Source organism: Lacerta agilis, chromosome 7, assembly GCF_009819535.1.
Source record: "Lacerta agilis isolate rLacAgi1 chromosome 7, rLacAgi1.pri, whole genome shotgun sequence".
NCBI lineage: Eukaryota > Metazoa > Chordata > Lepidosauria > Squamata > Lacertidae > Lacerta > Lacerta agilis.
Window position 1 is genome coordinate 84,502,936 of NC_046318.1, and position 27,883 is coordinate 84,530,818.

The 27,883-nt window shown below is 47.5% G+C and overlaps 1 protein-coding gene across 1 annotated transcript; it reads right to left on the reverse strand.

Annotated features, from left to right (window-relative positions):
- Positions 1 to 2,172: 2,172 nt before the first annotated feature.
- Positions 2,173 to 27,821, reverse strand: LOC117050350 (transketolase-like protein 2). The gene is made up of 14 exons (XM_033155961.1): positions 27,652 to 27,821; positions 25,136 to 25,253; positions 24,222 to 24,335; positions 22,925 to 23,022; positions 18,169 to 18,360; positions 16,528 to 16,655; positions 14,344 to 14,537; positions 13,366 to 13,530; positions 10,777 to 10,933; positions 5,900 to 6,030; positions 4,755 to 4,838; positions 4,067 to 4,163; positions 3,088 to 3,207; positions 2,173 to 2,945 (listed from the first exon to the last, which is right to left on the reverse strand). Exons 1-14 carry the CDS (start codon positions 27,759 to 27,761, stop codon positions 2,773 to 2,775), a joined length of 1,881 nt encoding a protein of 626 aa, XP_033011852.1. The 5' UTR covers positions 27,762 to 27,821; the 3' UTR covers positions 2,173 to 2,772.
- Between the last annotated feature and the right edge of the window lie 62 nt (positions 27,822 to 27,883).

Genomic DNA, 27,883 nt, shown 5'->3' on the forward strand with positions numbered 1-27,883 from the left:
GCAATTCTGGTCATTTGCATTGGATGGCCTTTTCCACCATAAATTTGTCTAATCTTTTACACTGTCCAAGTTGGTGGCGTTTTCTTTTGTCTGTCTTGATTGCAACTTCCAACATCCATAGTGTCATAGAACTGTAGGCTTGAAAGGACCACAAGGGTTTTCTATTCCAACCTCCTGCAAGGCAGAAATCTTTTGCCCAGCATGGGGCTCGAACCTGCCACCCTGAGATTAAGAGTCTCTACCAACTGAGCTAGAAGGTTTCCAGCAATTAGGTCTTTAGTCACTGCGAGACCCTTCATTGACCGGTCAGAGCATATGACACAGATATTCATGCCCTGTCTTTGAGCGTAATACTTCTGATTTCTACCACGACTTGCTGATCAAAGAATGAGCTCAGGACTTAAGATCCTGGAAAACCTCAATTTGTGAGTAATTATATTTAAGTGCGCGTGAATTGTGCAACGCTCTATATGTTTAGTCTTTGATATTAAATCTTTCAAACTTCTTAATTATATCTCCAGGGAAGTCGTTCTACTTAATGTCCACGCTTAAAGAGTTGAGCCAATCTGTTAAGAAAGCAATCACATCAAACTCCTCCACGCAAACGAAGGTTACCCCTGCAGGCCAGATCTCCCTGCTCCACTACACAATAACTCTCTCGTCACCATTTTTTAAATGATTAAACTTGTCCTTTTGCTCTGGGCCCAGATCCCTGCGTTTGTTGTTTTTGCAGTTTCTTTAAACTGTGACACCACAGACCCTGTTTTCACTTGAGTTGACAAGATCAACAGTGGGTTCAAGGGTGTTATAAGAATTCTAAGGTCCCAAATATAAAATAAACGTTTATACAAGGCAAACACATACCTAAGTATATAAACCACATGCCTGAAATAGTACAGGAGAGCAATCCTGAAGCCATTCTGACTCTCCCAAATTGACCTCAAATATTCCTCTACAGTAAGGGAGGCAAATGGGCAAAGACTTCCCATTGTCTTCTCACTTACAAATCCTGTCTTAAGGGGGTATTTGTGTATGAATAGGGTGAGCCTGTGACCTGGATTCAGGAACAAAAGTATTAACCATCACAAAAGAATGGCTGGGCTGCCCAGGTAATGCAATCAGTGACCACTATCAGGTATCCTGGCAGGCAGGATTTCTGCTGTAGACCGCTTCCTTCTGTGATGTATGTATTATGTTTTTTTTGGGGGGGGGGGGGGTCTTGAGCTACAGGGTGGGCGATTTCAAAAGTCTATATAAGGGCTTGCACACCATTGTTCAGGACAAAATAAAAAAATAAAAAATTCCTTCCAGTAGCACCTTAGAGACGAACTAAGTTTGTTCTTGGTACGAAGAAGAGTTTGGATTTGATATCCCGCTTTATCACTACCTGAAGGAGTCTCAAAGTGGCTAACATTCTCCTTTCCCTTCCTCCCCCACAACAAACACTCTGTGAGGTGAGTGGGGCTGAGAGACTTCAAAGAAGTGTGACTAGCCCAAGGTCACCCAGCAGCTGCATGTGGAGGAGTGGGGACGCGAACCCGGTTCACCAGAATACGAGAATACCACTCTTAACCACTGCACCACACTGGCTCTCGTGTATGAGCTTTCATGTGCATACACTGAAACAGAAGTCCAGGGTTCTCTTCCCTCCTGCCTGTAGTGAGTGGGGACCCTGTTGCAACAGTTCCTTTAATAAAGTTCAGGCTTACTAGCTGTTTGCTTCCCAATATACTCTGGTAAGGACTCTATACGGGCTCTTGGATACCCCATAAGGGAAAAGGAGCAGTTCTTTCTTAGAACAGTGGTCTCTGCACAAGCTGTAGGTGGGAATCGTCAGCTTGGGAACGGAGCCCATCTTGGAATTTGCTGACACTAGCAGATGAAATGTATAGCCTTGTTCTTGCCTCTTATGTTAGGGTACTTCTGCTCTGCCCTATAAGGCTGCTGGTTAATTACCAGGTGGTAACTCTGTTTGTTATGTGACTTAATTTCTACGTAAGGCATAAAAGCTAAGGCAAGGGAATGTCTCTATAAGCCTGCATAGTTTATAGGACTCCATTTTGCAGCCAAGCCATGCTGTCTTAAATGTCACAGTAGTGTGTTTTATTGAAGAAATCCCTCAGAGCTGCCCCTTACTGCAGAGATACCAAGCACTTCGCAAAGACAACAGGGGAGAACTTTTCTTTTTTATTGACTTGCTGGGTGAACACTGTTTGCGGATAGCAGTTACAGTACAAGGAAAAACAGGGGAAACGGCCCCTTCCGTTTCCGACTAAGACAACAGAATTCATAAACGGAACTTTTCTGTCAGAGCTTTCTGCGTTTCCGCAGTCAACATTTACTCATGTGTCAGTAACCTTTCCTGGTAGGAAATTCTACCCAAGCTGCCCATGGAATGTCAGGCTTCAGAAAATAAAAGCCACAGAAGTTAGGCGTCAGGCACAAGGGTAGAAAGGTTCAAGTAAGTCAAGCACTATTTATTGTTCCAATATGACGGCCGGGACACTCTTTGGGCCTAGGTGGTGTGAGAGAAGTTTGAGAGCGAACAGAATGGCTTGGTGATGGAGGGGGAAGAGGGACAGGCCTGTCACTTGGTCAGTTAAAAGCTCCATTCTCACACAGCACAAGGTCAAAAGGGAATGCTAGCAGCATGTCTGTCAAAACTGGGAAGGAGCAAGGGTATGTTTGGGGAGACACTTTTTGCTCTTCGGAAAGGCCTCTCTCCAAACTCCACCGCCCTCCCCACCAACCTCAAGGCAGATAGGGAGGATATCAGTTGGCAAATGTGCTCTTCACGGCGGCCACGATATGCTTGGCGCTGATCCCAAACGCATCCAGCAGCTCGCTGGGCTTCCCGCTGCGAGGCACGGCCGACACAGCCAGGCTCTGGACCAAGATGCCGGGTTCTCCGGAGACAGCTGCCGCCACAGCCTCGCCAAGACCTCCTAGAAAGAGAGAGGGGGGAATCGATACCCAGAGCACGCGACCGTTGAAGGAGGGAGGCAGGAAGGAGTCAAGAAACGTGCTGGAAATTGATGGGAAATGTGCCGTCCCAGGTGCCCTGCTCCACAGCCGCAACCCGCTTACCCTCTTTGTAGTGGTCCTCCACGGTGATGATGCGGCCTCCGGTGGCTCTGGCATTGGAGATGATGGTGGCAGCATCTAAGGGCTTGATTGTAAAGGGGTCGATGACCCGGATGTGGGTGCCTAAAGAGGAAGCAAAAGGCTTGTGGGAAGGAGCAGAGGACGGAAGGCGTTTGGGGCAGGGCAGAAAGGAGAGCTGCCATCAACACCCCAAACCTGCGAGATCTGTGTTGTTGTTTAGTCGTTCAGTCATGTCCAACTCTTCGTGACCCCACGGACCAGAGCACGCCAGGCACTCGTGTCTTCCACTGCCTCCCGCAGTTTGGTTAGACATGTTGGTAGCTTTGAGAACACTGTCCCACCACCTCGTCCTCTGTTGTCCCCTTCTCCCTGTGCCCTCCATCTTTCCCAACATCAGGGTCTCCTTCATGGATCACTGCCTTGTCGTGGCGAAGGGGCTTGAATAACTCTCAAGAAGCTATGAGCTATGCCGTGCAGGGCCACCCAAGACGGACAGGTCATAGCGGAGAGTTTAGACTAAATGTGATCCACCTGGAGCAAGAACTGGCAAGCCATTCCAGTATCCCTGCCAAGAAAACTCCATGGAGAAGGACAAAGGCGAGACCTGTAGCCGTCCGTTATTCCTGCATCGCAGGTGGGTTGGACTAGACCAGGGGTCGGCAAAGCTTTTGTGGCTTGGGCCGGTTCATGGTCCCGCAGACACACGCGTGCAAACACTATTTCCGGCACTCCTTCCGGCACGGAGGAGGCGTGCGCAGCTTCTCATTGGCTGCAGGAGTTTCTTGCAGCCAATGGGAAGCCAGCCAGCATCACAGAATGTGGTCCCCGCTCTGCTCCGTGCCGGTTTAGCGCGGCACACGGGAACCGAGTGGGCGGGCAGCGGGGGTCCATGGGCCATAGGTTGCCGACCCTTGGGCTAGATGAATCATGGGGTCCCGTCTGACTCTACCATTCCAATTACCTTGCTTGGCCAGCTCATCAGCAGCTGTGAGGGCCTCGTGGAGGGTGACTCCTGCCCCGATGACAGTCACCTTGTCCGCATCGTTCTTACGCACAATCTGTAGAAGAGAGACACGGAAAATGACTTGTCAGCCAACAAACTATATCCCAAGCCAGAGATGGCTAAGCTTTAGCCCTGCCGGTATTTGGACTGCAACTCCCATCATTCCTGGCTATTGGTCATGCCGACTAGGGCTGATGGGAGTTGGAGTCCAAAACATCTGGAAGGCAGAAGGTTGGGGAAGTCTGGTACGAATTAAGTCCTATGCTGCCTGCAACGAAATCGCCTCTAAAATTCACAGTTAGCCTTGCCGGGGGGGGGGGGACTGGGTGTCCCTTCCAAATCTACAATTCCACAATTCTGGACCAGCACAGCTCTGGGGTGTCAATGTGTGAATGAGACGATGGTATGGAGAAGAGGGGTTCGAATTTCGTCAGGCACTGGGGAATATTCTGGGGCGAGCGGAGCCGGTGCAAAAGGATGAGCTCCCCTTGAACCAGACCACTGGTACTTAAAACCGGAATGGAGCAGAGCAGCTTTTAAATTGAGGGACGAAAGCTGATGAGGGTCCTGTTCAAAACAACCCTTCCCCCCCCCCCTCCGGGATGCAGACGACGAAATTGATGAAAAATTAAATCACACCCTTTACCTTGGCGTGGCCAATCCCGAACTTTTCGTCCTGAGAGTAGAGGACGGGAGTCTCTGGGCGGCTGGTTCGAATGAAGCATATCCCCTGAAGGAGCAAAGATCACATTTCAACACAAGGGAGGCAGCAGGGCTCCCAATTTGTGTTTACACACGTCCTGGGGCACGACAGGGTCACGCACGAGGGGCCAAAGAGCTGCAGAAACACCAGGGTTGCGCTGATAAAAACGCAGAGGTTGCCAGAAAGAACGATGCGCTTCCAGGAGTGGTGGACTGGAAGAACACGCCTGGAGATCTGACTAATGTTATCGCGCAACTTCTTGCCTCTTGCTTCCCTGCGTAGAGAGGGGTGTGTGAGTGCATGCACAAACCAGCCCCTTGCAAAATTAACATCCCTTGCCCCGCCCACTTCCGCCCACAGCCCCGCCCACAACTGGCGTGTGGCCCCCGAAAAGCTGCCCCAGAAGGGAATGCGGCCCTTGGCTGAAAAAGACCCCTGCCTTGCACAGTGAGCTTTGCGACAGCCAACACTTGGAAGCACTTGTCAGAAGGTGGCCATGGCGATACCTTGGTTCTCAAACTTAATCGGTTCCGGAAGTCAGTTCTTAAACCAAAGCGTTCTTAAACCAGGGCGCGCTTTCCCATAGAAAGTAATGCAAAACGGATTAATCCGTTCCAGACTTTCAAAAACAACCCCTAAAACAGCAAGTTAACATGAATTTTACCATCTAACGAGAACATCGGTCCACAAAATGGAAGCAATAAGCAACGTACTGCAGTCACACACACAATCAATCCATCCATCAGTGGCTGAACTGGGTTCCACACAGTCACAAAAACAAACAAAAAGAGCCGCAAAGACAAAAACGCAAAATAAATAGCAAAAATGGACAGACCGCAGCGTAACACTCAAAACAGAAGTGAGGCACTCAAATTGGAAGAGTAACACTCAAAACGGAGCACGTTCGGCTTCCGAAAAAAGTTCGCAAACCGGAACGCTTACTTCCAGGCTTGCAATGTTTGGGTTCCAAGTTGTTTGAGTACCAAGGCGTTTGAGAACCAAGGTACCACTGTAAATCGGGATTTCGGAGAGCTGTGGTTTCCCCTTCCACTTCCCCCCAAGCCGGCGACAATGCTTTAACCGGATACCTTGGTGTTTGCAGCCAGAAGGACAGCATGCTCAGTGGCCACAGCGTCGCTCGGGTAGAAGACAGTGCAGCCCGGAATGGTCCTGAACATGGCGATGTCCTCCAAGGCCATCTGGGAAGGTCCGTCCTCACCTGGGGATGCAGCGGGAAAAGCGTGACCCTCCAGCCGCACGCCACAGAAAACACAGGAGCCCGTGCCATGCCAAGAGAGGGAAAGACAACCACAACAGCGCCTCCTGGTGCTACAATTCCTGCATTGCAGGGGGTTGGGCTAGATGGCCCTTGGGGTTCCCTTCCAGCCTTACGCTTCTGTGCAAGTTGTGCAATGCGGGATTAATTCCGAGTCCTGTTTGGCATACCAGGCAGCCCAAGCCTCCGGCTCTGTACCTCCACTCAGATTTAGCACAGTGAGGGGGGAAAGTATTCGATCCCCTGCTAAATTTGCCCGTTTGCCCCCTGACGAAGAAATGACCAGTCCATCATTTTAATGGTAGGTTTACTGTAGCCGTGAGAGACAGAATAACAACAGGAAAACCCCCAGAAACCCATTAAAAAAATGGAGAAAACGCGCCTTGGAAGCCGTTTGACTTCCAAGGCATGTTAGAAAACAGAAGCAATTACTTCCAGGTTTTCGGGGTTCGGGTTCGGAACTGTTCATCAACGGAGACGTTTGAGAACTGAGATTCCACTGTAATCATAGAATCGTAGAGTTGGAAGAGACCCCAAGGGCCATCCAGTCCAACCCCCTGCCAAGCAGGAAACACCATCAAAGCATTCCTGACAGATGGCTGCCAAGCCTCCGCTTAAAGACCTCCAAAGAAGGAGACTCCACCACACTCCTGGGCAGCAAATTCCACTGCCGAACAGCTCTTACTGTTCTTCCTAATGTTTAGGTGGAATCTTCTTTCTTGTAGTTTGAATCCATTGCCCCGTGTCCGCTTCTCTGGAGCAGCAGAAAACAACCTTTCGCCCTCCTCTATATGACATCCTTTTATATATTTGAACATGGCTATCATATCACCCCTTAACCTTCTCTTCTCCAGGCTAAACATACCCAGCTCCCTAAGCCGTTCCTCATAAGGCATCATTTCCAGGCCTTGGACCATTTTGGTTGCCCTCCTCTGGACACGTTCCAGCTTGTCAGTATCCTTCTTGAACTGTGGTGCCCAGAACTGGACACAGTATTCCAGGTGAGGTCTGACCACAGCAGAATATAGTGGTACTATTACCTCCCTTGATCTAGATGCTATACTCCTATTGATGCAGCCCAGAATTGCATTGGCTTTTTTAGCTGCTGCATCACACTGTTGACTCCTAGATCCTTTTCACATCTACTGCTCTCAAGCCAGGTGTCACCCATCCTGTATTTGTGCCTTTCATATTTTTTTTTTGCCCAAGTGTAGTACTTTACATTTCTCCTTGTTAAAATTCATCTTGTTTGCTTTGGCCCAGTTAGTTTGCTTTGGCCCAGTTCTCAAGGCAATCCCAGAAGGAGAATCAGGATACAGACATCAGTACAGAGCTGGCTTGTTTAGGACAGAACAGAAGCCCAGAAGAGGAGGAGAGGGAAGGAACACAGGAATCTGGCTCACAGCGAGTCAGACCAAAGCTCCATCCAGCTCAGTATTGTCTCCTCTGACTGGCAGCTGCTCTCCAGGGCTGAAAAACACGAGTGTGTTGGATCAGGCCAGTGGCCCATCCTTAGCTGTGATCCTGTGCTGCAGGGGGTTGACCTAGATGACCCTTGGGGTCCCTTACAACTCTAGGGCTCTTTGATCCACAACGGCTGCTCCCAGACTCTGGCAATCCTTCCCTGGAGAAATTCGACTGGCTCCCTCCTTCCTGTCCTTCTGGCGGCAGGCGGAAAGATCCTTTTTCCAACAGCCTTTTGGGGAATGACTGCTTTTAAGAAAAGGGCTGGCGCCATGCTGTTCCTGTTGTCGTTATCTGTATGCTTTTAATGGATTTTTATACATGCATTTTGTTTTAATTCCATAAATGTGCAATTATTTTTAAAATATTTTGTTTGCATCGGTTTGTCCTTATCTGAAAGCCACCTTGAGCCTCGTCAGGGGCGTAAAGAAAGAAAAAACTGTATGTAATTTGGAAATGTATGAAATGTTGAGCAGCTAATGAGGGTGGGAACATCGAGATGGAGGGGAGGGGAGTCACTTTTAATTTGTATTAAATCTGAATTAATATGGTGTCCAATTAAGTTTAAAAAATTTGAAAAGCAATAAAAATTAATTGAGATTGAATCTGGCCCTTTCTGGATTCAAAACAGATGCTTCAACCTTGAACCACAACACACGCACAAATATTTTGTCATGCACATCGATCCTCAAGTCACCTTGTCACGTGCCCATTTAAAAGCAGCAGGGGGGGGAGTCTAATCTGTGAAATATACCGGTATCTGTAGCACTTTGGTTGAATTTTTACTATTTTCTGTCCAGGAAACTTTATTATTTAAAAAAAGGAGTTCTTTAATCTCACGGTTTAAATTCGGTTAATTGCTTTCGAAGGCTTGTGGGCTGGTCGTGCAGAGAGACGCTCTTCCCGTCTCGAAACAACTCCCCAGCCTACACCGCAGGGCTGTTGTGAGCCCAAAACGGCATACAGAGCCTTGAGCATGTGAAGCAGAACACAAGCCAAGTGTAGCATCCGCAGGCCCCCCCCCCCAGAGGTGGTGTGTTAACATGCGGGGAGAGCAGGAGTTAGGCACGCACCCCGACCCCAGCGCTTTAATTCCTCTGCTCCACTCCTGATTAGTTCAAAGCAAAATACAAACCAGAAGAGGCAATGAGTCAACTCGGATTATCAACCACAAAAACACTCCGAGCAGGCACAGTTTGGCAACTCTCAGCCTAACCTACCTCGCGGGACCGTTGTGAAGATAAAGGGGGAGTGGGAGGGAGATGACAACGTACAGAGTCTTGGACCCCTGGGGGGGGGGGGAGAAGCAGGATACAAAGGGAACAAGAGTTTAATCTTCACAGCCAAGAAGAGGAGATGCAGAGAGAAGCAACCAGGAACGTAAACCAGGAAATGAGCCAGAAACGCTACCCCACCCTACTTTTAACTACTTGGGAGCTGAAGGAGCGTCTCCACCCCCATTGTTCAGCCCGGACGCCGAGGTCCAGCTCCGAGGGCCTTCTGGCAGTTCCCTCCCTGCGAGAAGTGAGGTTACAGGGAACCAGGCAGAGGGCCTTCTCGGTGGTGGCACCCGGCTGTGGAATGCCCTCCCATCAGATGTCAAGGAAATAAACAACTACCTGACTTTTACTACTTCAGTTGGACTACTCTTGATTTCGGTTTGACTTAGATGGAAGGGTGTAAACGGGTTATTTTAAAATTGGTTTTGTACCGTATTGTTTAAATTGTTTTATTTTGCGTGTATTACAATGAATGTGTTTTTGCCATGTGATATGGGCCAAATGGCCGAAATAAACTACCTACCTACCTGACTTTTAGAAGACATCTGAAGGCAGCCCTGTTTAGGGAAGTTTTTAATGACTGGTGTTTTAATGTATTTTTAATATTTTGTTGGAAGCCGCCCAGAGTGGGTGGGGAAGCCAGATGGGCGGGGTATTATTATTATTATTATTATTATTATTATTATTATTATTACCAGTTTATCTCCAAGACTGCCATACCCCAGAGGTGCCCCATCAACCACTTTGATCTGTGGGACTGATTCTGCATTTATAATAAGACCTTTTAGTGCAGAAGCAATGTACCCTTTGGAACTCCCTGCCTATAGATGTCAGGCAGTCAGTTTCTCTGTACTCTTTTTTTGGTGGCTGCTAAAACCCATTTTCTTTAGACAAGCCTATTCAGGCTCCCTCAGCCAATAATAATAATAATAATAATAATAAAAGTAATAATAATAATTTATTATTTGTACCCCGCCCATCCGGCTGGGTCTCCCCGGCCACTCCCCGGCCACTCCCCGGCGGCTTCCAACAAATATTAAAATACAATACAAAGTCACAAATTAAAAACTTCCCTGATAATGAGCGCCGCAACTCCAGAGTCGTCTGCGACTGGACCTAATGGATAGATAGATAGATAGATAGATAGATAGATAGATAGATAGATAGATATAAATGAAACAGGGAAGAGAACACAGGAGAGAAAACTCCCGCTACAAGGGGCTTCCCCCCTCAACAGCTACTCACTGATAACCAACATCAGTTCATTTACAGCAAATGAATTTTTGCCCCTGTGCTTTTCTGGAACTACAAAGATAGAAGGGACACACTTTAAAAGGGGGAAACGAGAAAACAAACAGGATGGAAGGAAGGAAGGGAGTCTTGCTTGGGTGGAGGAATGGGGCACCGGGGGCCGCGTAATGTGAGGCTGAGGGCCACAGGCAGCTCCTGAGCTGCTGCTTGCCCACCCATGGGCTAGCGCAGGGGTCAGCAACCTAAGGCCCATGGGCCACAAGAGACCCATGGGGTTCGTTTAACTGGCCCATGGACCCCCGCCACCCGCACAGTCAGCTCCTGTGCGCTGTGCTAAACTGGCGCAGAGCGTAGTTGGGACTGCCTTTTGCTGGGAAGCTGCGCACTCCTCCACGCCAGAAGGAGTGTTTGCATGTGCACACTGCAGCGTCTGTGGGACCGTGAACCGGCCCAAACCACAAAAACTGGGCTAGCGTGTCAGAGGAGGGCCACACTCAGCCATGAAGCTCGCTGGGCGATTGCGGGCCAGGCACCGCCTCTCAGCCTCACCTACCTCGCAAGGTTGTTGTAAAGACAAGCGGTGGGGAAGGGAAAGAAATGCATATGCCCCCCCCCCAGCTCCTCTGAGGCAAGGAAGGCCGTAAGTGCTATGAGTAAGGGCAAGCAGGCCTTGCGCATCAGGCCCCATACATACCGATAGAAACCCCGCAGTGGGACCCACACAGCTTGATGTTGGCGTGGGAAATGGCCGCCATCCGGATGTGGTCGAACGCCCGGGTGAAGAATGCCGCAAAGGAGCTGGCAAAGGGGATCATGCGGTTCCTGGCGGCACAACCAAGGGCCACACTGACCTGCGCGGAGCAAGACAAGGTTAGCAGCAGCAGCAGCAGTAGTAATAATAAGAGCAGTAGGGAAGACAGGCGAACTAATGCTAGTGGACTGGACAAAGCAAAGATCACCAGTGTTGAAGCAATGATTCTTCAAACATCAACTTCGTTGGACTGGTCATGTTGTTTGGATGCCTGAAGTTATACATAATAAACTTGTGGACATTGGATTATCCCCATCCAATCTCTTGGAGCTGGACTTAATTTCAGCCAAAAGAGCTTTTTCTCAAAAGTTAGAGGAGACTGATTTTCAGCTTACCTCTCTGACAAGTCACGGAACTTGCTCACCATCCAACTTAGGCCTATTACCACCAATGAAACTACCACACTATTTAACCAATCTCTCTGTTGCGAGGTATAGGTACGCTTTTATAAAAGCCAGATTTAATGCTTTTCCATCAAATGTTTTGGGTAATAGACTTTCCAATGGACAAATCTCCCTCCTTTGCGAATGTAACAGCGGTTCCATAGAATCCTTACAACATATATATTTTTTGCTGTCCAATTCTTTCAGCAGCTTGGTCCAAATTTTTGTTTCCACTTTTGAAGAAAACCCATGATGGAACCCAGGATTCTAAATTAATTTACTTATTAAATGACGAGGAACCGAATAGATCCCATACGGTCGCTAGGTTTTTGATTAATGTGCTATCTACAAAGAAGAGGAATGGTTCTCATTTATGACAATGTAGAAAATAACTAACTAACTTAAAACTAGTTCAGTTGGACTACTCGGTTTGACTTAGATAGAAGGGTGCCACTATGGGCAGCCTCCAACGGAATTTATTATTGTCAATTTGTTTCCATGCCCCATTCAAGGGTCTCAGGATGGTGTTTGAATCTCTAAACCCCTCAGGCCCATATACAGGCGAAACTCAAAAAATTAGAATATCGTGGAAAAGTCCATTTATGTAAGCAATTGTTTTCATTAGCTACTGGAATTTAATATATGAGATAGACTCATGACATGCAAAGCGAGATACGTCAAGCCTTTGTTTGTTATAATTGTGATGATTATGGCGCACAGCTGATGAAAACCCCAAAATTGAAATTGTTAATTTGGGGTTCTCATCAGCTGTACGCCATAATCATCACAATTATAACAAACAAAGGCTTGACATATCTCACTTTGCATGTCATGAGTCCATCTCACATGTTAGTTTCACCTTTTAAGTTGAATTACTGAAAGAAATGAACCTTTCCATGATATTCTAATTTTTCGAGTTTCACCTGTATATGAAAGGCCGTCTCCTTCCCTACAGACCCTCTCAGGGGCTGAGTTTGGTGGAAGGGGCCCTCTTGGCAATTCCTCCACCCTCACAAGGCTTAGGGTAGTGGCAGCCTGGAAGAGGGTCTTCTCTGTGGTGGCCCCGAAGCTGCGCAACACCCTCCCCACAGAGGTGAGCCTGGCGCCATCACTGGACAGCTTCTGGAGGGCGCTGAAGAAGCAGGACCCACCTTGTTTCTGTGGCTGTATGTTGTTTGGAATAGTTTTTAATGCTATAATAATGAGTGACTGGGGCAACCCAGCCAGATAGGCGGGATATAATAAAATAATAATAATAATTTCATTTTATTTCTTATATGCCACCCATCTGGCTGCATATAATATTAACAACACTATTAAAGAGCAACCATTAAAAAAAAAAATCCCTCTTCAGATGTCTTCTAAAACTTATATAGTTATTTATCTCCTATGGGTAGGCAACCTAAGGCCTGGGGGCTAGATCTGGCCCAATTGCCTTCTAAATCCGGCCTGCAGATAGTCCAGGAATCAGTGTGTTTTTACGCGAGTAGAATGTGCCCTTTTATTTAAAATGCATCTCTGGGTTATTTGTGGGGCATAAGAATTCGTTCATTTTTTATTTATTTTTCAAAATATAGTCCGGCCCCCCACAAGGTCTAAGGCAGTGTTTTTCAACCTTTTTGGGGCAAAGGCACACTTGTTTCATGAAAAAAATCACGAGGCACACCACCATTAGAAAATGTTAAAAAAATTAACTCTGTGCCTATATTGACTATATATAAAGTAATTTTTCAATTTTTCCCACGGCACACCAGGCAACATCTCGCGGCACACTAGTGTGCCACGGAACAGTGGTTGAAAAACACTGGTCTAAGGGACAGTGGACCGGCCCCCTGCTGAAAAAGTTTCCTGACCCGTCCTAGACATCTGGTGGGAGGGTGTTCCACAGGGCAGGCGCCACTACCAAGAAGGCCCTGTAACTTTGCTTCTCGCAGTGGGGGAACCGCTGCAAGGCCCTCGGAGCCGGATCTCCATGTGTGTTAATGCTGTCACCCGCCTCCCAGATCCGAGGATGAAGGGTGGGCGATAAAGAAATAAAAGGTGTCGGCACCCGCACTCTCCCCCCGGAGACCCACCCTTGCAGGCTCACCATGTTCTGCTCGGCGATGAAGCACTCAATGTAACGCTCCGGGTGGGCCTTCTTGAACAGCTCGGCAAACGTCGAGTTCTTTGTGTCGCCGTCCAGGGCCACCACACGAGGGCTGGCACTGCCCAGCTTGGCCAGGGCTAAGCCGTAGGCCTTGCGAGTGGCCATCTGGGGGGAGGAACAGGAGGAGGTTAACCACGTTAGAGGCCCCTCAAAGGCACCCGAGTTCCGCTGTCAAGGCACACACCTGCTCTCAGCAGGTACAGAGGTGTTTTCCTGCGAGGAAAGGGCACAGCGTTTGGGACTTTTTGTACAGTCATACCTCACGTTGAGGGGGTGTGGGTGGCGCTGTGGGTTAAACCACAGAGCCTAGGGCTTGCCGATCAGAAGGTCGGCGGTTCGAATCCCCAACGATGGGGTGAGCTCCCATTGCTCAGTCCCAGCTCCTGCCAACCTAGCAGTTCGAAAGCACGTCAAAGTGCAAGTAGATAAATAGGTACCGCTCCGGCGGGAAGGTAAACGGCGTTTCCGTGCGCTGCTCTGGTTCGCCAGAAGCGGCTTAGTCATGCTGGCCACATGACCTGGAAGCTGTACGCTGGTTCCCTCGGCCAGTAACGCGAGATGAGCGCCGCAACCCCAGAGTCGGACACGATTGGACCTAACGGTCAGGGGTCCCTTGACCTTACCTCATGTTACGTTTGCTTCATGTTACATTTTTTCAGGTTGCGTCCCACGGCGACCCGGAAGTACCAGAAAGGGTTACTTCCGGTTTCGCCGCTCGCACATGCGCAGTAGCGCTAAATCGCGCGTGTGCACAAGCACCAAATCACACCGCGCACCTGCGCAGATACGGCGCTTCAGGCTGCGGGCTTTTCATGGGCCTCTGGAAAGGATCCTGTTCGCAACCAGAGGTACCACTGTAACTGTAGAATTGTGGCGTCAGACGGCAAGGGAGGCCCTAAGATCTCAATATGGCAGTACCTTCTCTCCTATTTTGAAAGCGGGTGGAGACGGCATCTTGATCTCGTCCGTGGTGACCAGGGAGACGTCTCCGGCCGGCGGCAGGATGGTGTAAACTTTACTGGCCGGCATTTGGCCCTGGAGAGCGTTGATGATGGACTCCATTTTCTCCTTGGGCATGGGCTTCCCATGCCAGTTGTCCGCATCCTCCACACCTGAGGCAAGGGAACACTCAGGGAGTCAGCCTTTGCCAACCTGGCGCCCTCCAGGTGTTTTAAACTACAACACCCGTCACTGTTTCTCCACTGCATTTCACTCTTAATTTCCACACTGCCTTTCTGCATTGCTATAGACAAGGTGGTTTGCGAATCGTAGAAACAGCAAAACATACAAGAAAACCGACACATGCTACGACGATGCAACTAAATCATAATAAACTACCATTGTAAGCAATTAAACAATTAACAACACTAGTAGGGTTATCTGAAGACTTGTAATGGGGAATTTTTTTACCTTTCTACATTTATTTAAATTTTGAGGTATTTTGCAACGAGTTCTATTAGAACTGGAAAATATATAAACTGCTGTGATATAAAGGTTACTTTTGAAAGCCGGGAGGTGGGAGGGAAGGAAGTCGACAGGCCCTAAAGAGCCAAATAAGTAAACTGGATAATAATGATGTGATTATATATGTTTAAATAGAAAATTAATAAAAAATATTTAAAAAAACAACAGCAAATAAATCACAATAAAAAATATGACTTTAAAACAAGCAACTTCCATCAAATAAGGTAATGGTCCACAATGCATTTAATATATAATATTACACAATAAAGTTAAGTCTCAAATGAAGAACAGGTAATAAATCAGTAGGAATTCACTCTCGGCGATTACAATAAAGCATTACTGAAGAAGAGTTTTGGATTTGACATCCCGCTTTATCACTACTCGAAGGAGTCTCAAAGCGGCTAACATTCTCCTTTCCCTTCCTCTGTGAGGTGAGTGGGGCTGAGAGACTTCAGAGAAGTGTGACTAGCCCAAGGTCACCCAGCAGCTGCATGTGGAAGAGTGGGGAAGCGAACCCGGTTCACCAGATTACGAGTTGTCAGGGATAGAGGGATTGCTCGGGAGGAGCGGGGGGAGAGAAGAGATGAAACGGCAGAGGAGAGAAAAGATTGGGATTCAGCCAGTAAGGGGGAGGGGCTGAGATATCGAGAGCAATTACCTATAATTAGTACAGATACCTCTAGCTCTCCCAGCCCTCATCAGCAAACGTCTCAGGAAGAGGGAGAGACTTCACATACTGTCAGTAGCCGACAAGGGGGGGAGCAGAGGGGGAGACGTAAGCGTCAACGTCATATTAGGGGGACGAGGGGTTTCCTCTGCTGGCGCGCGCGCGAAGGTTCCAGTCCGGAAAACTGATTGCAAGGGAGAGGTCATGATTTCATCACTCTGTAACTCTAAATGACTAATAAATCGCTTTTAAGCTCACCGCTTGAGCCGGCCGTTTCTCACAAGCAACATCAAAGGCAAGAGCAGCCTGACACAAGTCTACAGCTATTAACCACTACACCACACTGACTCTCTGGATCATGATCAACAGAAGTAACAGCCACGTCACAATACAGGTGAAACTCGAAAAATTAGAATATGGTGGAAAGGTTCATTTCTTTCAGTAATTCAACTCAAAAGGTGAAACTAATATATGAGATAGACTCACAACATGCAAAGCGAGATATGTCAAGCCTTTATTTGTTATAATTGTGATGATTATGGCGTACAGCTGGTGAGAACCCCAAATTAACAATTTCAACTTTGGAGTTTCCATCAGCTGCATGCCATAATCATCACAATTATAACAAGCAAAGGCTTGACATATCTCACTTTGCATGTCATGAGTCCATCTCATATATTAAACTCCAGTAGCTAATGAAAACAATTGCTTACATAAATGGACTTTTCCACAATATTCTAATTTTTCGAGTTTCACCTGTATATAAAATACCTCTATGTTAAAAAAAAGATCAAATTGAGGAAAAGTCACACTGCATTGGCTAGGTATGATGGGAGTTGTAGTCCAAGACACCTGGAAGGGCGCCGAGAGGGCGAAGGCTGACCCAGGCGCCGTCCCGGGACCAGAATGACTGCCGCAAGCAGGTCTCCTCCTTCACCCCCCACAGGAGGACAAAAGGGCCACAAGCTCACCTGCAATTCCTCGCCCTTTGAAGGTCTTGGCCACGATGGCGGTGGGCTTCCCCTTCTGCTGGCTGGCTTGCCACAGGGCTTGGCACAGCTCCTCCACATTATGCCCATCCACTACGTACGTATTCCACCTGGAAGAAGGAGGGAAGGAGGTCAGCTTTAGGCTTCCCATCTGGCTGGCGACTGCAAGAACAGGAGGCCAGGCAAAAAGGGCCGCTGGCAGGATCCAGAAGCCAAGCTCTCCTTAACTCAGCGGTTCCCAAAAGGTGTGGCAGGAGATGTTAATAAATAATAATAATAATAATAATAATAATAATAATAATAATAATAATAATAATAATAATATATTTATACCCCGCCCATCTGGCTGGGTTTCCCCAGTCACTCTGGGCGGCTTCCAGCAAAATATTAAAATACAATAATTCATCAAATATTAAAAGCTTCCCTAAATAGGGCTATCTTCAGATGTCTTCTAAAAATCAGATAGTTGTTTATTTCCTTGACATCTGATGGGAGGGCATTTCACAGGGTGGGCGCCACTACCGAGAAGGCCCTCTGCCTGGTTCCCTGTAACCTCACTTCTCGCAGGGAGGGAACCAGCAGAAGACCCTTGGAGCTGGACCTCAGTGTCCAGGCAGAACAATGGGGGTGGAGACGCTCCTTCAGGTATACTGGACCGAGGCCGTTTAGGGCTTTCAAGGTCAGCACCAACACTTTGAATTGTGTTCGGAAACATACTGGGAGCCAATGTAGGTCTTTCAAGACCTGTGTTATATGGTCTCGGCAACCGCTCCCAGTCACCAGTCTAGCTGCCACATTTTGGATTAGTTGTAGTTTCCAGGTCACCTTCAAAGGTAGCCCCACATAGAGTGCATTGCAGTAGTCTAAGCGAGACCTAAATAGAGCATGCACCACTCTGGCGAGACTGTCTGCGGGCAGGTAGGGTCTCATCCTGCGTACCAGATGGAGCTGGTAGACAGCTGCCCTGGACACAGAATTAACCTGCGCCTCCATGGACAGCTATGAGTCCAAAATGACCCCCAGGCTGCACACCTGGTCCTTCAGGGGCACAGTTACCCCATTCAGGACCAGGGAGTCCTCCACCCCCACCCACCCCTTTCCCCCCAAAACTGTACTTCTGTCTTGTCAGGATTCAACCTCAATCTGTTAGCCACCAAGCGTGGCAGGAAGATTCTTCATTATTATTGATTATTAAAGTTTTCAACATGTAGTACAATAAAAACCAAACAAAGCTATTATCTCAAGAGAAGAAAATAAATAAAAAAGAAAGGAGAGGGGGGGACAAGAAGAAAAAAAGAAACACACAAGCACAAAATGTTATATTCTATCAACATTCTACCTTAATCTTCAATTCAAGATTGAAAGGACAATCAAAGAAACTTTTATTAAACTTTTCAGTGTAATATCAAAACATGTTCTTTAAAAAATTGGCAGAATTTGGATCGGCATCTTTTCGAAACAAGAAATCAAGCGACACCGCGGACAAACGGAGTTGTGCTTTCCAAACCATTTCCTATCCATAAAAAATTCACAAGCAATTTTTTTACTCTGGAAGGGACGGCCGGGAGAAGGAAGTCTGGGAACAGCCGCCTGCCGCAGAGAGGAGGTTCGAAGCTTACTCACCCGAAGGCCTCGCAGCGTTTGCGGTAGACCTCCATGTCGTGGCGCAGGGGGGCGGCCTCACTCTGCCCCAGCCGGTTGACATCGAAGATGGCCACCAGGTTGTCCAACTTGTACTGGGAGCCGAAGGCCAGACCTTCCCACACCGAGCCCTCAGAGCTCTCGCCGTCGCCCAGCAGGCAGTATACACGGTAGCTGGGGGAAGAGGGAGGCAGGTCAGGGCCAAAGGAAGCGAGGATATAAATCACAAAAAATAAATAAATTATATAAATAATTTTTATTAAGTTTTACATACCGCATTTTTCGCTCCGTAAGACGCACTTTTTCCCTCCTAAAAAGTAAGGGGAGATGTCCGTGCGTCTTATGGAGCGAATGCATGGTCCCTGGAGCTGAATTGCCCAGGGGCCAAAAGAGGATAATGCTTTTTCTTTTACAAAGAGAGAAGGGGGTGTTGAAAGGCTGCTGCTTTATAGCTGATCAGCAAGAGATCGGGGAGACAGATAAGGTCAATGGCTCCCTTTCTGCAGAGGAGGCTGTTGGTTTCCCCAGCGACATGTGACTGTCTGATTAATTATTGTCTGGAAACTGTAGAAAGGGCTTTGAGCTGCTCCTTTTGCAAATGGGGCTTTTCTTCTTCCAAAAGAAGATGCACAAGTTTTAATTGATCGTCAAAAAGGGGGGCTTTCCCCCCCCCCAAAAAAAACTAAGTGCATCTTATGGTCAGGTGCATCTTACGGAGTGAAAAATACGGTACCTTCTTTTAAACATCCAATAATATTCATCTCTTATACATATTTTTGACTTCCATCAACCACTTCTCAAGATTTTCAAATTTCCCAATTTCTTCTTGTATTTCCAACTTCACTATTACTTTTTATCACCATAGTCGATTATTACCTTCCAAAATTATCTCCCTAATGTTTCCTAAAATTAACATCACAAAACTTCTTGTAAGCCTAATTTGTTGTTTACAATTGTCTTTCAAATATTTCTCAAATTTAGTCCAATCCTTCAGGAATTCCTGGTCCCTCCGGTTTCAAACTCTTCCTGTCATCTTATCCAATTCTGCATAGTCCATTAATTTTGTCTGCCAATCTTCAATTGTTGGTAATTCTTCTTGCTTCCATTTCTGTGCCAATAACATTATTGCTGCCGTTGTTGCGTATAGGAACAATTTTTTTATCTTTTCTATTAATCTCTTTTCCTACAATTCCAGGCAGAAATGCTTCTGGTTTCTTTATAAACGTATATTTCAACATTTTTTTCATCTCATTATATATCATTTCCCAGAAGCCTTTCACCTTCTTACCTTCCCACCACATATGATAAAACATTCCTTCTTTCTCTTTACATTTCCAGCATTTATTACTCACTTTATACATTTTCGCTAATTTTACTGGTGTAATATACCATCTACACATCATTTTCATCATATTCTCTTTCAAAGCGGTACATGCAGTAAATTTTATGCTTTCTTTCCATAACTTCTCCCATTCCTCCAACTGTATATTACAATCAAAGTCTTTAGCCCAGTGTATCATTACCGACTTAATATAATTAACAAAATTAATATTATTATCAAGGAGGCGAGAAGGGAGAGAGGTCCTGGCAGATGAAATTCTCGGACTACGCAGAGATGGCAAGATGAACCGGGGAAATCAGAAATCAGGAGGTTCAAAACTTCAACAAAGAATGGGAAGACCATTGTAAACATTCAAACTCTCTGGCAGCCTTCAAATAACTCTTGCAATGATTTTTGATGTAATGGAGGATGATAAATTAGATGGATTTATAATATGCAGTTTTTAAAAAAAAGTTATTTAAAGAACCCACGGAGGGGAAGAGGGAAGTCTTGAGATGCGGAAGAATCTTGTGCAAATTTTAATATCTGTAATGATACTACTTGTGTGAATGAATTTGTAAAATCAGATAAAAATTATTTCCAAGAGAGAGAGAGAGAAGGAAGAGAGGTCCTTTCCACACACCCATCCTTCGTCGTTCCCTCCTGCTAAACTCTGCCACAAGAGGAGGAAACAGTTTGCTTTTCTTTGTGCCGCAAGGTGTGTTTCTCCCTATGCAAATCACCGCATTTTTCGCTCCATAGGGCGCACCTCGTTTTTAGAGGAGGAAACAAGAAAATTCTGGTTTTCCTCCTCTAAAAGCCCTGTTTTTTTGAGGATCAGCTAAAAGTTTTGCAGCTTTTTTTGCAAAGGGAAAAACCCTGTTTTTTTGAGGATCAGCTAAAATTTTTGCAGTTTTTTGCAAAGGGGGAAAAACAAAGCTCCTTTTGCAAAGGGGGAAAAGCAAAGAGGAAAAGCTCTGTTTTTATGGGGTTCAACTCACATTTCTGCAGCTTCTAAAGGAAAGGGAGCCTTTTCTACAGTTTCCAGACAGATAATCTAATCAGCCAGTCCCATTTCGCTGGGGAAACAAACAACCTCCCTCTGCAGCACATTCAACAATGGAGGGCGGGGCTGAAAGGGAGCCGGGACTCTTATCTCTCTCCCGATCTCTTGCTGATCAGCTGCTGAGCGGGGTCCTTTCAACACCCCCTTTTCTCTTTGTAAAATAAAAAGCATAATCCTCTTTTGGCCCCTGGGCAATTCAGCTCCAGGGACCACCATTCGCTCCATAAGACGCACAGATATTTCCCCTTACTTTTTAGGAGGAAAAAAGTGCGTCTTATGGAGCGAAAAATACAGTACTAAGAGGTTAGGGACCCTTTGCTGGAGTTATAATCTGAGTGCGTTAGGAATGCAGGCATCCCCCATTGACAGGTGTTCAAGCCAGATGGGCGGGGTGTAAGTAATAAATTATAATTATTATAATTATTATATAATTCAGACATGGCCATGCATACATGCAGCCCCGAAAAAACTGGCCGTGGGGAGAGAGACCCGATTAGCTTCAGCCCCCTCCGTCTCACAAGGGGAAATAATCTTCGGGTTCGGGGGGGGGGGTCTCTTCAGCTGACGCTGTGCATTCCCAAGCGTCAGGTGTGAGCCAGAAAGCCCCGTTATGCCTCTGGCCCACACCAGTTTTTTCTCCGCGCATCAGTGGCGCTCTGTTGAGCTGGCAGGCGTCTCCCCACCTTATGAGATTTCACTGACATGTGCAGGGGTTCAGAATGCCACCCTTAGCAATAGTAAATGGGGATATACCAAAAGAGAAAGTAGATTTTTTTTTTTATGAGACTACAGCAGCGAGAACCCTGATAGCCCAGCACTGGAAAGATAGTATCGTACCAATCAAGAAAGAATGGCAGAGCAAACTGGCTGAATATCTAGAGATGGCAAGATTGACTAACTGGATAAGGCAAAAATCAAAAAATGTGATTCAAAACCAATGGAAATGTTTTAATGAATATTTAAGTAAACAAGGATTAAATGAAAGGTTTTGGTTGTGTTTGGAGTAGAATAATTTTAAGTTGAATTACAGTAACATTAAAAAAATGCATGATGTCAAAGGAAAGAATGGCAGAAAATTTCAGTTGGAAATAGGTAGTGTTATGCAGCGGTGGAAGTCAACCAATTGTAATGTAATTTTTCCTTTTTAAAAAATGTATCTTTTCTTTTTCCTTCCACTCCGTTATTTTCTTTTCTTCTTCTTTTTTCTCTCTCTCTTCTTCTCCTTTTATTGGCTATTTCGTTTGTTTTTTATGTAAGTATGTACCCTTATGTAAATTTACAAACTTTTGTATACATTTTATGTAATAAAACTTATTAATAATAATAATAAAAAAAGAATGCCACCCTTGCGTAAATGGAGAGTCGCCTGTAGGCGCTTACCCGTAACTTTATGCCCTCAAAAGTTCTCACGCAAGAGGAATAAAGGACATTTGCTTTATTACAGCCCATAAATATTCCGGCATTGCAAGGCTAGATGACCCTCGTGGTCCCTTCCAACTCTACGGTTCTATGATATGAAAGCAACAGAATGCAGTGGCACCTTGGTTCTCAAACGCCTTGGTCCCCAAACGCCGAAAACCCGCAAATAAGTGTTCTGGTTTCCGAACGTTTTTTGGAAGCCAAATGTCCGATGCGGCTGTCGGCTATTGTTTCCGGGACGCCTGCCCCAATCAGAAGCTGCGCTTTGGTTTTCGCACATTTCAGAAGTCAAATGGACTTCCGGAACGGATTAAGTTTGAGAACCAAGGTACCACGGTATTTGGCGCTTTTGGTTTTGCTATTTATTTTGCGTTTTTGTTTTTGAAGCTTTTTCGGTTAATTGGTTTTTGTGGCTGTGTGGAACCCAGTTCAGCTACTGATTGATCGATTGTGAGGCTGCAGAAATGGATAAAAGCCCCCCATCCAAACAATGACTATCATCAGTGCAGGTAAGAAAAAAAAAATCTAAATTTTTATCATCTACAATACTGTCTTATTTATTTCATAGCACAGTACATTGATTCTTGCTTTCATTTTATGGATAAATGGTCTCGTTAGAGAGTAAAACTCATGTTAAATTGCTGTTTTAGGGGCTGTTTTTAAAAGTCTGGAACGGATTAATCCATTTTGCATTACTTTCTATGGGAAAGCGGGTCTTGGTTTAAGAACGCTTTGGTTTAAGAACGGATTTCTGGAACGGTTTTAAGTTTGAGAACCAAGGTACCAATGTCTATGACTGATGGGAGCTGTATCCATAGTTTTTATCAATTACGCCAACTGTTTACTCGTGCCGAACCACAGAAAGCGTTTGGAATTGGCACACGGCGCTCCAGTTGGGTGGGTCCTCCCAGTTTCCCCAGTAAGTTCCTCACCTGGCTTTGTCAAAGTATTTCCCCGTGTAGGCCATGCCACAGGCAGCTCCAAGACCTTGTCCTAGCGAGCCGGTGGCCACATCCACAAAAGGCAGCCTCTGTAAACCCGGGAGAAAAAAAGTGCGAGGAACGTGGGGTGAGGATACCATCGAAGACCAATTAGCCCCGCAAGGTCCTGATCCTTTGTTTCTGAACTGTTCTGGATCAGGGCACAAACTCTTCCCACCCAAGACGCTTTCCTGGCCCCTCCACCAGCGACACACACCTCACAGATTCCAAAGCAGGGGTCAGCAAACTTTTTCATCGGGGGCCGGTCCACTGTCCCTCAGACCTTTTGGGGGGCCGGACTATATTTTGAAAAATTATAAATACCCTGCAAGCCTCCGGACCTGGAGGAGGAGCGCACTCTGCACACACTCAGGAGCACAGGTTGGCAACGCCCACTCACTGGCATTCCTGACAAGAAGCAGCTGCTCCATTGGCCCGTCCCTGCGGAGCTCTCAGGTGTCGTGCACCACGCGCCACAAACTGTCGGAGGCCAGGTCGGCGTGCAGGCCACGCACGTGGAGCGCCGGACAGGCAGCGCGTAGCTCGCCCTCTATCTGCTCCAGCGCAGCCGCTGAGCGAGCCACCAGCAGCAGCACTGAGCCGGGTGCCAGGCGCAGGGCCAGCCGGCACGCCAAGCTCCAGCTGAAGCCCCGCGACGCGCCCGTCACGATGCCCATGGCGTGGCCAAGACCCACCGCCCACCCAATGGCCTCTCCGTCCATGGCTGCACCGGGTTTACCTCAGTGCGTGGGCGGCAAGGCTTCGGATTGGTTGCTGGAACTTCCTGCAGCCAATCCAAAGCCGCGCCAGCATTGCCGCCCGCCCAGAAGCCATGCCAGTCAGTCTCCGCGCGGCAAGGCATCCACAACACGCGGGGGCTGACCGAGTGGGTGGCAGGGTCCGTGGGCCGGATTTATGAGCCTGGGGGGCTGCATCCGGCCCCCGGGCCTTAGTTTGCAGACCCCTGTTCTAAAGCAAAGAGGTTTTAACCTCGTAACCTACCTCACAGGGTCCTTGTGAGGGTTAACCAAGGAGGGGGTTGAGCCATGTACTCCTTGGAGGGAAAAGCTACGCATTCAATACCTACCTAAGCTCTTCTGCTCACCTGGCTCAAGGAAGCTGGAGGGGCCAGCCAGTTGGATCTGCACCAGTTGCAAAACGTGCCTGGCACCCGGCTAATTTCTAGCCCTGGGCCCATTACGCAGCACGGACTACCGAGAGCCAGAGCCGTACGAAGGAAAGCACTTACCGGGGTTGGGTGGCCTTCCAGGTCGCAGTCGATTTTCCTCAGTTTCAGCAGATCGGACTCGTCGAGGTAGCCGGCCTCAGCCCAGGCAGCGTAGAGGACAGGAGCAGCATGACCCTGTGGAGGAAGCACAGCAAAAGCAGGGGTCACCCTTGGCCCAGAGGAAGGAACCTCCTCCTGGCAACCATCGTAGTGCGTTGTGTTGTGTGTGTGTGTTTTATTGCATTTTTACGATTTGAACAGGCCCGAGATCTACAAATGGAGGGCGGCGGACGAATTTAATAAATGAAAATGAATTAATAAACAATGGGGAGGAGCTGCGGTAAGCGAGGCAGCAGAAGGGGAAGACCAGAAGCATGGTGGTCAAGATAAACAACAACAACAACAACAACAACAACAACAACAACAATAATAATAATAATAATTTATTTATACCCTGCCCATCTGGCTGGGTTTCCCCAGCCACTCTGGGAGGCTTTCAATGGATTATTAAAAACAATTATACATTAAAAACTTCCCTTCAGTTGTCTTTTAGAAGTAAAATAAGTTTCTTATTGCCTTGACATCGGCTGGGTGGGCGTTCCACAAGGCAGGCGCCACCACCGAGAAGGCCCTCTGCCTGGTTGTTCAAAGGGCAAGGAATCGGTGAACCCAGGGACCCCCTTGGGCTTTGGGGTGGTGAGAGAGGGGACCTGCTCGCAGCTAGCTCACTTTGGTCCCTGGGCAGTGCCAGGGTCAGCTTTTGCCCACTGAGCGCCCCTCAAGATGCCTTGCACTATAATTCCCATCACGCTCAGCCAGCACAGCATGACCACTGCTCATTTCGATCTATTTTTTTTCTCATGGGAACTGTAGTCCAAGACGTCTGGAGGAGCACCCAGTGGGCGAAGGAGAGGCCAGCGTCAGAGACTCCTCACCTTGGAGAGCACGAAGCGGTCGTTGCTGCGGTGGCCTGGTTCGTCCGGCTTGTAGCGCATGGTGTGGAAGAAGAGCGCAGACATGATCTCGGCCGCGCTGCAGCAGGAGGTGGGGTGGCTGCAGAAGAAGAATTGAAGAAGAGTTTGGATTTGATATCCAAATAAATCACAACAAAAAATAGGACTTTAAAACGAGAAACTTCCATCAAATAAGGTAATGGTCCACAATGTGTTTAATATATAATATTATGCAATAAAGTTAAGTCTCAAAAGAAGAACAGGTAATAAATCAGTAGGAATTCACTCTCGACGATTACAATAAAGCATTACTGAAGAAGAAGAAGCGGCGTTTGGATTTGATATCCCGCTTTTCACTACCCGAAGGAGTCTCCAAGCAGCTAAGATTCTCCTTTCCCTTCCTCCCCCACAACAAACACTCCGTGAGGTGAGTGGGGCTGAGAGACTTCAGAGAAGTGTGACTAGCCCAAGGTCACCCAGCAGATGCATGTGGAGGAGCGGAGATGCGAACCCGGTTCCCCAGATTACGAGTCTGCCGCTCTTAACCACTACACCACACTGGCTCTCTGCAGCAAGAGGACAGGAGGTAAACAGTGACAAAACGGCAACGGCAGGAAGGAGGAGGGAGAAACCTCGCTGGTCAAAGGCCAGCGGCGGCCATTTTTGTTTTTCGTTTAAATTGCTGTTATTTTTTACCTATGCCATTTTAAACTGTGATATTGTCAGGGAACTGTCCCTGCGCAGCGCAAGGTGGTAGAAGGGCTCTCGGGATGGTACAGAGAGCCCCAGTCCCACCTGACCAGCAGCACCTCCTCGGGCAGCAGAGGAAGCAGCTTCCAGCGGGGAGGAGCATGGGACTCAGGGGGTGGGGGGTTGAGGCTCTGAGGATGCTGGAGGGACCCCGCACTCCCCTCACTCAAGGGGCGATGAAGGAGACGCGCAGCTTCCGGCGCCCCAAGGCGTTGAGGGGTGAAACGAAAGGATGGGAGGCGGGGTTTCCATATACCGAAGCTCTTTTGTTGGGGTCAGAACCGGAAGGGGCCATTCCCGGATTCTGGCCACGCTTGATACAGACGTGAACTTATTAGCTCTGCACTGTACATAGTTTGCACAATAAAACTCTTAAAGGAAACCTGGAGTTTTGCCTGCTTACTCATGAGCAACTAACCGAGGACCTTACAGATATTAATGCTGTATTCTTAGTTTTAGATTTTAATTGTTTTCCATTTGGTTGTGTATTTTTTGATGTGGTTTAATTACTGTTCATGACTTTTGCAATTGTGTAAATCTTGTCGTGTTGTAAGCCGCCTTGAGCATTGTGGAAAGGCAGCATACAAATATAACATGATGATCAGGAAAACCTGTCCAAGTCAGTCCGTGGCGTAGCAAGGCCTTGCCTGCATCCTAAGCATAGTGAATGATGCTAAGTCCCAGGAGGCCAATAAAAGAAAGCTGCTCTTTAGCCCCAAGGCTACAGCAATTGCAGTGAAACCCAGATCCTAAGCAAGGGGTGTGGATAGTTCGCCCCATTAGCTCCCCCCAAAAAGGGAACAGAAATATCTTAAGACAGGAGAATACCGGAGCAGCAGCAACGGAAGCTGAGCGCTGGAAGATTCAGGACAGACACAAGGAAGTCTTTCTTCACGCAGAGTTAAACTATGGAACTCCCTTCCGCAGGAGGCAGCGATGGCCACCATTCTAGAGGACTTCCAAAGAGGACTGGGCCAACTCATAGCAGAGAGGGCTATGGAGGGCTACTAGCCACGCCTGCTATGCTCTGCCTTTCATGGTTGGAAGCAGCAACGCTTCTGAATGCCAGCTGCTGGGAAGCACAGGGTGGGGAGAGGGCTCCTGTGTTCGAATCCTGCTTGCTGGTTTCCCGTTTGCAACTGGTTGGCCACTGTGAGAGCAGGATGATGGACTCAGGGACGTCCAATTCCCAATAGACTGCGATAGTGATCTACCCATTGTCATTGGACAAGTTGCTGAGCTGTTTTTAGGAAGCCAGAGTTGTTGAGCTTCTTTTTAGTTGATGATCTTTTTTGGAAAATGGAATTTTTTTTAATCACTGTGGGGACAGAGATCTACCAGGAACACTCTGCGATCTACCTGTTGAACATGTGATCTACCTGTTGAACATGCCTAGACTAGACAATTGGCCTGATCCAGTAAGCTCTTCTTAGGTTCACATCCAATATTCCCAAAAGAATACTTTTTTGCAGAGCAAGTAAAGGAAACTGACATGCGATTCCAGCTACGAGTGGGGAGAGGTCGTCTCTACAGGGTAGGTAGCTCACAGCTGGCTCCCCCTTCCCTCCTCCCGAGAAGACCCATAGGAACCAAGGGGAAATGCCGGGGAGGGAAGTAATGGAAAGTCCTCTTCCTTGCACCCCAGGAGTTTGAACTGCTGGTCTCTAGCCTGATCCAGCAGACTCTGCCCTCAATACCTCCCAAAATCTCCCATAATTAGAAAAATTACAGGGTCCCAGTGAATTTACCCAGAGTTTGAGGCGCAGGTGGCCCGGATGGAGTGAACCCGAAGGCGGTTGGCAGCATCCCGAAGGGTCTGCAGGATCTTCTCCTCCGGCTTAGGGTAGGTGCTGGCCATGCTGATGTCTTCCCCAAAATCCAGGCGCTGCAGAGCTTGTCCTGATAATCCTCCTTCGCTCTTGCGTCCCGGTTTTCAGGCTACAGGAGGAAGAGAGATTGGAAGCAAACAAAAGGCATGCG